General features: G+C 57.7%; 2 protein-coding genes across 4 annotated transcripts in view; one reads left to right on the forward strand and one right to left on the reverse strand.

Moving 5' to 3' along the window:
- The window catches only part of STRA6 (signaling receptor and transporter of retinol STRA6), a 27,540-nt gene extending 23,488 nt beyond the window's left edge, over positions 1–4,052 (forward strand). For all 3 annotated transcript variants that reach the window (XM_024761749.1, XM_024761748.1, XM_024761745.1), the window contains exons 15-19: positions 1,028–1,145; positions 1,235–1,336; positions 1,981–2,144; positions 2,408–2,557; positions 3,209–4,052. In XM_024761749.1, coding sequence (XP_024617517.1) covers positions 1,028–1,145; positions 1,235–1,336; positions 1,981–2,144; positions 2,408–2,557; positions 3,209–3,378 — 704 coding nt within the window. In that variant the 3' untranslated portion in view covers positions 3,379–4,052. The remainder of the gene's footprint in view (positions 1–1,027; positions 1,146–1,234; positions 1,337–1,980; positions 2,145–2,407; positions 2,558–3,208) is intronic.
- Positions 4,053–6,446: 2,394 nt separating this feature from the next.
- ISLR (immunoglobulin superfamily containing leucine rich repeat) lies at positions 6,447–9,581 on the reverse strand. Its single transcript, XM_024761841.1, has 2 exons — positions 9,319–9,581; positions 6,447–8,489 (listed from the first exon to the last, which is right to left on the reverse strand). Exon 2 carries the CDS (start codon positions 8,479–8,481, stop codon positions 7,192–7,194), a length of 1,290 nt encoding a protein of 429 aa, XP_024617609.1. The 5' UTR covers positions 8,482–8,489; positions 9,319–9,581; the 3' UTR covers positions 6,447–7,191.
- Positions 9,582–11,051: the final 1,470 nt, after the last annotated feature.

An 11,051-nucleotide genomic window follows, 5' to 3' on the forward strand; every position in this document is an offset into this window, starting at 1 on the left:
CTGGAGCTGGCTCTGGGGCAAAAGCAAGAGGAGGGACCCACCTTGCCTTCCCCGCCCTCAGGGAGTCCACACAGGTGGGGTGGGGGGGCAGGTGCAGGGGCCCTTGGTAAAAGGATACTCGTCACATGAGGATGGCTCCTGGGTGCCACCAGGGGTTTACACAGAAGGTGACCCAGGGCTGGAAAGTTCGAGGAGGCATGTTCCTGCTTTTGTAAGGGAGGGCCATATCATGATGGGCTGTCTCAGGAGGTCATCCCTGTCACTGGGAGTATTCAAGCATGGTTATGTGGCCATGTTTGGGGGCCGCAAGGAGGGCCCTGCTCTGAGAGAACTGGACTAGATTAACTTCAAGGACCCCTCCAAGCTCCGAGTTTCTGATTCTCCCCTTGGGCACTGCGGTGAATAAATTCCTTCCCAATGTGAGGGGGCTGGGGCCATTGTTGCCGAAGCAAGGGCCTGGTTTCTCCCTCTGCTGCTGGTTCCTTCAGTTCTCACCTTGCTGGCGGAGGTGGAAAAAGATGATAAAGGGGTAGACGAATCACCAGCACTAAGATTCATAATTCCTCGTACAGGTAAACTTTAGGCCTCTGAAACCCTTTTGTACATATCCCATGTAAACAATTAGCCAACTGTTTCAACAGGCGACTTTCAGGTACCTACCATGTGCCAGGCTTTGGCCAGTAGGAATGCAAACATTAATTTCAAATACTGTCTTGTCCTCAAGGACTCAGGAGCAACTGGGGGAAAATAACATTTGCAAAGCACTCTGTGGTTTTCAAAGAGTTACCACAGATACTGTCTCATTGGATCCTCACGACAGCCCTCCTGGGTAGGGGCTGCTTATCCCCTTTTTAAAGAGGAAGAAACCAAGGCTCAGAGAGGTAAAATAACTTGCTCAAGGTGGCACAGCTAAGCAGCGGCAGAGCAGGTGTCTGAAACCAGGTCTGCCCAGTTCCAAAGCCTGGGGCTCCTGGGAGTGGCAAGGGTGGGCTGATGCCTTTCCCTGTTCTCCTCCCCATGCTGGCAGGGCTCCTGGTGCAGCAGATCCTCTTCTTCCTGGGGACCTTGGCCCTTACCTTCCTGGTGTTCATGCCCGTGTTCCACGGCAGGAACCTTCTGCTCCTCCGATCCCTGAAATCCTCGTGGTGAGTGAGGCAAGGGACCGAGGGCTCTGGGACCGCTTCCCCGAGGACCACTAATAGTGACACCCGCCCCATCCCCTCATCCCCCACAGGCCCTTCTGGCTGACCTTGGCCCTGGCTGTGACCCTGCAGAACATGGCAGCCCACTGGGTCTTCCTAGACACTCACCATGGACGCCCAGAGCTGACCAACCGGTGAGGTTGCTCCTGGGCTTGCGCCTCCCTTAGGCCCTCAGCTGCTTCTTTGGTGTCTTTGTCCTTGTGCCCTTCTCCCTCGTCTGCCATCTTTCCCCTTTCTCTAATGGGGAGCCCAGTGAGCAGTAAAAAGAGCTTGCCGTAAAAGGGGTCAGTGACCCAGCTTAGTCCAAAATACCTCTCTGTTTACCTGTCACAGGGCCAGAAATGCCCCCATGAGCCTTTCCTGCTTTGGGGATCGATACTGCTCTCCCCTTTGCAGGAAGAAGGTTAACAGAAATTATTTCCGTGCTAGGCTGTGGGAGCACCTTGGCCCCAGGAGAGACTTAGAGTCAGTGGACAAGGGACCCAGAAGAGGGAGGTGGGGGCACCAGGGTCATAGAAAGATCCAGGTGGACCTGGACTTAAACCCCACTGACTAGCCAGACAGCCTTAGCAAAGTCTCCCAGACTCTCTGGGCCTCTGTCTCCCAGATGGGTGGGATGAGCGAGCTGGGTTGAGAGAGCAGACGCAGCCCAGAAGATGGGTATACAGAGGTGTAACCAACCAATACACGGCAGTTGTGGTCATCTAGGTCTGCCATTGACCCTGAGGAAGGGACTCTGTGTGAGGACCTGCCTCAGCTCTCTTCTCCCCGGCCCCAGGCGAGCAGTCTATGCAGCCACCTTCCTTCTCTTCCCCATCAATGTGCTGGTGGGTGCCATGATGGCCACCTGGCGAGTGCTCCTGTCTGCCCTCTACAATGCTGTCCACCTTGGCCAGATGGACCTCAGCCTGCTGCCACCTAGAGCCGCCACTTTCGACCCCGGTAAGGTTACTGGGCAGGAGCTGGGGGCAGGGGATGCTCAGGCTGCCCCAGCAGTGCAGGAGGGTCTGCCCTGATCTAGTCTCTACAGAGGAGGTCTGTAACCCCAGGCTGTGGGTATGTGTAGGGGTCCATGTGCAGCGCACGTGCGACATGCTCAGGTGCCCACGAGCTCGCACGCAGGGTGTGCCGGGCACTCCCTGTGTCTGTGTTAGGTGCCGGCTGGGGCCCTCCCGCACTAGCACGGCCATTCCCCACCCGCCCAGGCTACCACACATACTGCAACTTCTTGAAGATGGAGGCCAGCCAGTCACATCCAGCCTCGACGGCATTCTGCGTCCTGCTCCTGCGAACTCGGAGGCCCCAGCCCCGCACGGCCCCCCGGGATGGCCTCAGACTGGGGGAGGAAGAGGAAGGTGAGCCTTTCCACTGGGAATGGGGGGAATCGAGCCCACCTGGCTTCTCCCAGGAAGGAGGCACGCCCCCTCTCCAGCAACGCAAGGGAGACAGGGCTAGGAAAATGCCCGCATCCTCTCTGGGCTGCCTGTGGGAGAGAAGAAGTGAGAATTCTCCTGGTCCGTCTCAGGGTAATTTTTCCCATAATACTAGCATACACACCCTTTCTGTCACGTGTGTGCACACACACGCACTCCTCACGTGGAGGATGAGACAGCTGTCTCAGAGCTAAGGGGCTCCGTCACCCCGACCACCCCAGGCCACCCCCTGCCTCTACTAAGCAGTACGTCCTCCCCTGCCCTGCTGCCTGGGAAGTGTGCAGTAGGGAGGGGGACCCTTGTCCCAGCCCTGCCTCCAGTCCCCTCCACAGAGCTCATCCTTTCCCTCTTCTGCTGGCCACCCAGAGGATGACACCCTGAGCCTTAACAAACACGCTTCTGCACCGCACACTCTCCTGGCTTCCCACCCTGTGAACGGGCACCTGGAGCCCCAGTCTCAGCCTCCCTCACCCTACATACACAAGGGGTTTTCAGACTCTGCTCAGGTCTTGGTGCTGGGGGTGGGGCTTGGCTGGGTGTGTGTTGAGTGACTCACGGAAGGTCTCTTTTCAGGGGTGCAGCTGCTGCAGACCAAGGACCGGCTGGCCAAGGGAGCGGGGCCCCGGGTAGGCCGAGGCAGGGCCCGCTGGGGTCTGGCATACACGCTGCTGCACAACCCAGCCCTGCAGGCCTTCCGGAAGACAGCCCTATCGGACGCCCGGGCCAACGGTGCCCAGCCCTGAAGGTGGGGAAGGCCACCCCGCCGTGTCCTTGCCTGTGCTGGAGCACTTCCCATCCTCCCAGCCCACTCCCTCCCCAGCTCTCCCAGCGTCATCACTCCAGCCATGGCAGCCTCTCTGCTTGGCACCGGCTCTGTCAGCAGGTCCCTGGGGTTCAGAGCCAGCCGGGGGTTGCTTTGCTTGGGTGGAAGTCTGTCAGCACTGTGAACCTCAAGCCTTGGGAAGGCTCTGGTCTGCCCCTTTGACCCTGGGAAGCCAGCTAGGGCTCTGGAGAAAGTAATCGGTGGTTTAGGCCCTCGGTCCAGGAGCCTCCGGACGCTGGCTCTGCCGCCAGCCTTCAGGCTTCATGGAAGCCTTCTCCTGATCGGGGCTGGTGATGCAGGCCGGGACAACCTAGGATTCCAGCTGGACCCACTCAGCCTTGGAACACACCACCGTGACCAGACACGGCGCTTCCTCTCTCCTGCAGTGTTCCCCGCTCCTCCTGGGGGTCCCTGTGGCCTGCAAGGCAGCCCGGGAGGAAGCCATGGGCTCCTACCCGGCAGCAGTCACGGCTCAAACCAGGCCCCACACTGAGCTGGCCACACTTGAGAGCCTGGTATTTTTGTAGCTGGTATGCCTTTAGATATTATGAAAGAGGTTAGTGTGTTCCCTGTAATAAACTTGTCCCTAAGAAACAGTCTTCCTGAAGGGGAGGGGTACGTGGGGAAAACCACCTGGCATCTCAGTCAATCAACACTGTGTTTATGGGGCTTGGGTGGGGTTGGGGTACTCTGGTCAATGCTGGGCTGGGCACCGGATGGGGGGCAGAATGGGAACCATGGCCACATCCCTTGGGGTGGTGGAGAGACTGGGGGCCTATGGTGCCACCCCTGAGTCGTGTGAGCATTGGCTTTGGAAGTAAGACTGATTCTGGGTTTTCGAGAATGGGCAGGATTTGGGGAGGAGGAGAGATTTCAAGAGATGAGGAGACAATATGAATAAAGGTATGGAGGTAGGAGGAGACTAGTATGCAGAAGGGAGGGCAACCGAGGGGGTCCCTCCCCCTGCTGGGCACTGAGGTGCGGGCATGTATGAGTGAGGGTTTGGGGGCCACTGTGGCGCTGGGGCTACCGAGGGTGGGGCAGATGTGGCCACCCCACACACCTGGATCAGTGGGGCCTCCAGAAGTACCTGCACATCACATTCCTGCACCCAAACGACAGCCTCAAACTCGCAGGAAGCCAGGCAGGGCCAGGGGGCGCCAACCCACCTTCGAGGATGCCCAGGAAGAGGGCAAAGGGGGCAGGGTCTGGTCCCACTGCAGCCCACTGAAAAATGTCTTCCTAGCCCTGTGTTAGTGATTGACGGGGTCTCAGGAATGAGAAGGCAGACTGGGTCTCTGCCCTTAATATGGAAACAGAGTCATAATAAAGTGTAATCAGGCTGGGACGCTGGACACTCAGTACTGTGTGAGCCAGAGGAGGGGGCCTAGTCCAATTGGAGGGGGGGTGGTGAGGGAAAAGCATCCAGGAAGGCTTTCTGGAGGAGGTGGTACCTCAGCCGACTCTCAAAAGCTGACTTAGCCAAGTGAGGAACAGGAGAAGGGTGTCCAGACTGATGGAACAGTATAAGTAAACGTACAGAGGATGACACATCGCAGACTGTTAAAGGAACGATTAATTAGCCATTCCAAGAGAGGTGGGGAGGGGTGACTTTGGAGAGCCAGTCAGAGGGGCCACGAACATCTGGCTGGGGAACTTGGGCTTCACCTTGAGGGCATGGGGGGCCAGGGATGACTTTAAAACAAGCGAGAAGCTAGTTCACTCAGAGCACAAATGTTCCCCAGCTGCCCCCGACTCAGGTCTTAGGCCCACATCCTACTCCAAGAAGCCAAGCCCGCTCAACTGTGAATGGAGCCAGAGATGTCAAGGGGTCCAAGCTGGGTTAGAATTATCAAGCCTTACATAATCAGAGTCAGTGGGTCAGAGTCAATGATTTACCATAGCCTAGCCCATCCTTTGTTTTCTGAGGAAACTGAAGTCCAGAGATGGGCAGTGACTTACCCAAAGTGGCAGAGCACAGGGGACTCGGCCCCATCCTGCTGCTTTCCATCGGAGGTGCAGTCATCCTTGACATGTGCTCTGGTGACAGCAGCTCAGCAGGAGCTGCAAGCTGACCAGGGGGGATGGGGAGGTGCTCTATGTGGAAGGAGGAGGAAGCGGGGCTGGCCAGCCTCCGAGGCTCACAACTGCTACCCCACGTTCCTTGGCCTCCCTGCCTCCACTTTGCTGGGCTCAGCAGTTCTGGGGGCTCTAGTCAGAGGCTTCAGAGCCTCTCTCATGGGGTCTTGTCCCTATGCATAGCACCATTTGATCAGGAAAGGGGCAGGGATAAAGGCAGTAGGGAGACGTGTCTCTGACCCAGCACAGGTTCTACGGTCTCCAGGTTCTGACCCCATCCTAAGAGACCCACAGGTTGCTGCCAGGCCCTCCGCCCCTCAAGTCAGTTCCTGATCCCCCTGCTCTGTGAGGAAAAGACTTTCCTCCAGGAATACTATTTCCTCTTTCTGGAAATGTGGGAGGAAGTACCATTCATTTCCTCTGTCTTCTCCTTCAAATATGTTCTCTTGTCCTCAGTCTCTCTGGGTCTTTCTCTTTCCTTCTCATCCCATCCTACATCCCCTCTCTCCTCCCTTCTCTCTCCCCTCCATCTTGCCTTGCCCGTCCCCGCTTTCCTCACTGTTCCCTAACATCTCTTCCCGGAGCAGGAATGGGAAGAGAGGCCACAACCCAGGCACTTGATTTCCCCCATGCCCCCTCCAAAACACCTCCTTCAGGCCACTGCTCAGGGACCCCAGAGAAGCCTTTGCAATTGTTGTCAGGCTCATACCCCGATCTGTGCCGTGGGCTAGGTGGGGGGTGGAGGAGAACATCTGCAGCTCAACTCAGCCCTGAACCCACCACCGGGCCACCCCTCCCTGCCTCACAGGCCCCGGAACATGTGGACAGGCAGGCTGGCTGTCCTTCCAGTCCTATCCTCCACCAGGGGCCCCCTAGATCCAGACAAAACACCAGGCAGATGCAGGGGAGCACCAGAAACGCTGTTTATTTCTCTGCCGCCCCCAGGCTGCCTGGTCTCTCTGGAGGGGCAGGCTACAGATGCATACCTGGAGAGGAAGACAGGGCAGGTGTCCAGGGGGGAGGGGCACACTGAAGGAGGAAAGGGTGAGGAGATGAAGGACATTCTGGACACTCCAGTCCTGTCTGAGATGAGGGCAGAGCCTCCCAAGCCCCCAGGTCATCAGAGAACGCCAAAGGTCAGCAGGAGCTCAAGCAGGTCAGAGAGCCTCAAAGCCACGCCAGCCACTTCCGCTACATCCTAGTCTCCTGTGTCCTGTCTGCTTCAGCCTACCTCCCTGCCAAGCCCCAAGCCCCAAGCCCCACCCATAGCCTTCGGCAGTTTGTCAGTCCCAGTGCCCAGAATTCCATCAGTGAGTCCCCCCCACCCCGCTTGGTTAGGGCGCCGCCCTGTCAGCACACTGCCCCGAGAAGGGAGCATGGGCACTGTGGTTAGCAGCAATTAGCACCGTAGACGGTGAGTTATGGGATCAAATTCTGTCCTAGTCACTAGCTTTGAGCAAGTCTAGAAGTTGGGGCAGTGAGTGTTCCAGAAGAGATGAGAAAGGGAGGTAGGAAGATGGGAAGTCCCCGATGCAGGCTTCGAGAGTTGCCGAGCCCAGACCCCTGCAGCACTTGTAAGGGACGGCTGCAGAGTCAGGGGCAGGAGTCAGCAAGGCCTTGGGCCTCCTCCAGCCCAGCCTGGGTGGGGGTGGGGCTAGAAGGCAATGAAGAAGAGGAGGAGGAGGCTCTGGCCCAGCAGGAGCAGCCCTGGGGGCTGCTTCTTGGAGACCCCTCCTCCTGCTGCTGCTGCAGCCTCGGGGCCCCCAGTACGGCTGAGGTAGATGATGACGACGTTGTCCTCAGGACCCGACGGCTGCACCTCATTGTCAACCGTGTAGCAGCCCTTACCCTCGGCCGCTTTGCCATGGAACCTGCGCCCCAGCGCATCCTCGCCACCCTCGCCTGGTGTGGCCAGTGCCACGTTCACCGAGCTCTCCGCACTGCCCAGCTCGTTGGTGGCCAGGCAGCTATAGGTACCCTCCTCCAGCTTGCCGAAGTCGGGGATGAGCAGGCTGCCATTGGCAAAGGCCTGAAAGCGCGGTCGGCCGCTGGCTGCCAGGACACCGGGCAGAGCACGCCCATCGGCACCCACGTTGGGGCTGGCAATCTCCACGGTGCCGCCGGGCGTCTGGATGTGCCAGTGAACCTGGGGGGCTGGCTGCCCGTCCACGTCGCAGTGGAGCGCCAGCACGAAGCCAGGACGCAGCTCGGCGCCGTCCTGGCTGGGCTGGTAAGTGAGCTGCACCGAGGGTGCCGAGCAAGGCAACGGCAGCAGGCGGTTCAGCCGTGTGCCCTTGAGCACGTGGGGTGAAGTGCAGGTGATGTTATCCTGCTCTGGGATGGACACAGCAGTGGTCAGGGCCCACGTCTTGAACCACACGATGCCACAGGTACAGTCGAAGGGGTTATCGTTGATCTGCAGGTGGGACAGCGCAGTGAGCGGCGCGAAGGTGCCCTCTGCCAGCGTGTGCAAGCGGTTGTGATTGAGCTGCAGTGAGCGCAGGGCGCGAAGGCTGCGGAAGGCGTCGCGGGGGATGAAGGTCAGCTCGTTGCTATCCATCTTGAGCAGCTGGAGGGCGCTGAGGTTGTTCAGATCGCTCCAGGCAAAGTCAGAGATGAGGTTGTGGCTGAGGTCCAGGCTCTTGAGTTGGCCCAGAGGGGCCAGGGCACCAGCGGCCACCTTGCGGATCTCATTGTGCGCCAGCCACAGCGACTGCAGCAGGGGCACCTCCCTGAAGGCGCCTTCTGGTAAGCTCGGCAGCCGATTGGCCGACAGGCTTAACGTGGTCACGTTGGCCGGGAAGCCGGGTGGCACGGCCTCCAGGTCACGGTAGGCACAGTCGGCGATCTGGAAGCCATACTTTTCCCCACAGTCGCAGGACTCGGGACAGGCCTGCACCAGGCCCACAAGGACCACCCAGCACAGCAGACGCAGCTCCTGCATCCTACCTCCTGCAGAGAAGGACATGCCACCAAGGTGACCCCGAGGACACACAGAAGGCACTCATCCCTCTCAGCACCCTGACCCAGAGCTCTTCCCCATCAGAAGGACCTGCCAGCATCTTCCAGCTAAGACCCAATACCACCTAGCCCACCACCCCCATTCTATAGGAGGGGAAACTGAGGCCCAAAGAAGGTCCAGGACTTGCCCGAGGTCATGCAGTCAGGAGCAGGTGAAGACCGGACGGAAGAGGACCCCAGCTCCTTCTCTGAGCAGAGAGCTCTCCCTGCATCGGCCAGCTCCGAGCTGACTTTATGGCTTGAGATCTGTTTTCCAGCCACCTCCTCCCCCCAGCACTCGGCAGAACCTCCCTCCTGCCCTCCCACATCCTGGCCGCAGTCCCTCCCACTAGAGCCCCCCATAGGTATGCTTTGCCCCGGCCTAGACAAGGACCCTTGTGCAGTGCACACCACCCCCATCCGCCCCACCCACCGCTCTCCCGTTCCTACCGGCCCGTGACCACAGCAGACACCAGACCCTTTCTACAGAATCACACCCTTGGCCTATTTGGTTCAAACTACGCCAGGCAGCTGCCTAAATAACCCCCTGCCAGGACCTCTCAGCTGGCTTGGGTGAGGCCCGTGGCTCAACCCAAACACTGCTGAGATTTCCAGGGCTGCGGTTATTAGAGGGACTGAGGCCCCCTGGACAGATCCAAGCAAGGGATTGTCCCAAGCACCCCAAACCAACAGGAAAGTGCCCAGGGGAGCCCAGCCCCTGTGCCCGGCAGGCTGCCCTCTCCTCCCACTGGCCCTTGGAGCCCTCTTCCAGCTGGCTTACCTTCAAAGTACTCTTTCTTAGTCAAGCAGAACCTCTTCTAAGATGGGACCAAAAAAGCAACAAAGGAACAGTTAGCCCTGGACGGTCTGCAGGGCCAAGGGAAGATGAAGATGCTGGAGGACGGGGCAGCCTGGTCCCCGTCCCACCTTCAGTCTGCACACCTGGGCCTGTCCTTTCCTTATCCGAAAAGGGTGCCTGAGACCGTCTGCTGAGAGGAGGCTGCAGGAAGGAAGCCCAGGCAGCCCGTATACTTCCTCCTTCCAGCAAAACAACTGCTTCTCTGCAGCAACAAGGACCCGTGTTTCATAAGTGACACCAGAAACTTGAGGGGGAAAAGATGCCAAATTTTTTGATTTTTTTTTTTTCTCTCTCTCACTCACTTTTAGCAGCTTCAACTTCCTTAAAGACACAGCACTAGCTGGACAAGACCCAAGAAAAGATGTGGCCAGAAGGATTTTTATGGGGGGAAGGGTGAGAAACTGAATCCCGTGGAAGGTGGGAGACTTCTAACCTCACTTTGAACAAGAAAAAAATGCGCGGGGGTGGGGGGCATTCTCCAAGCTGAGACCGTGTGAGGGATTGTGTGTATACTTGTGTGTGCATGTCTGAGTGTGGGTGTGACATCTCTATGTGCAGATGAGTTTGTATGTGCGTTTGTGTGGATGTGGGCGTGAGACCATGTATGGGTGAATCTGTGTGTTTGGAAATGTTTGGGTGTGTGTATTTGTGTAGGTGTGAGGCTGAGTCTTTGTGTGTCTCTGTGTTTGTGTGGGTGTATGTGAGTCTGTCTGTATATTTGGGCGCGTGTGTGTGTGCATGTTTATGTGTAGAAGTGAGTGTGCATATCTGTGACTGTGTGTCTGTGTGGGTGGTGGGTGTGTTCCAGTGAAAAGCTGAGGCCAAAGTGTATAAAACACCCACGATGCTCTGAAGCCTCAGTAAGAAGCCAAAACGTTAGAGATGTTTTTGTAAGAAAACACATCCTCCTGGCCCGCCCATGTCAGGCCTGCCTGCTGGCTCTGAGGCTGGGCTGCCCTAAACACATGTCATCCCGGAGGTCCCCAGGCTCCAAGGCTCCAGCCCTGGCTCCCCACTGGGCTGGAAGTGGTGGGCGGGCGGGAGGCAGGGGTGTGACTGGGCTCCAAGCGGGTAAAAGAAAGCTCCGGACAGGAACCAGCTGGGCTTCAGTTTCCAGACTGGGATTCTGAGACACTCAGGCTCACAGAGACAGTTCCATCACCCAGGACTACCCACCTGGCAGCCAGGTGAGGTTGAAGGACATCGCTCCTTTTGGAATAGTCTCTCTGTGGCCTCCCAAGTGCCTGAAACCCCACCTTAGGTGCCGCCTGTCTGGGGACGCAGCGTCGCTCCCTGGGCTCTGCTGTCCCAACACTAGCATCCTCCAGGGAGAGGATACTTGCGTCCAGTTCTTTGTTTTTTTAAATTTTATATTTTATACAGCAGGTTCTTATTAGTTACCCATTTTACACACATTAGTGTATATATGTCAATCCCAATCTCCCACTTCATCACACCACCACCGCCACCCCGCTTTCCCCCCTTGGTGTCCATACATTTGATCTCTACATCCGTACCTCTGTTTCTGCCCTGCCAACCGGTTCACCTGTACCATTTTTCTAGATTCCACATATATGCATTAATGTACGATATTTATTTTTCTCTTTTTGACTTATTTCACTCTGTATGACGGTCTCTAACTCCATCCACGTCTC

Source organism: Neophocaena asiaeorientalis, unplaced genomic scaffold (genome assembly GCF_003031525.2).
Source record: "Neophocaena asiaeorientalis asiaeorientalis breed wild unplaced genomic scaffold, Neophocaena_asiaeorientalis_V1.1 scaffold54, whole genome shotgun sequence".
NCBI classification, from domain to species: domain Eukaryota; kingdom Metazoa; phylum Chordata; class Mammalia; order Artiodactyla; family Phocoenidae; genus Neophocaena; species Neophocaena asiaeorientalis.

Excerpts from the sequence above, each read along its gene's own strand:
- ISLR (XM_024761841.1), bottom strand. The coding sequence starts at position 8,481 with ATGCAGGAGCTGCGTCTGCTGTGCTGGGTGGTCCTTGTGGGCCTGGTG.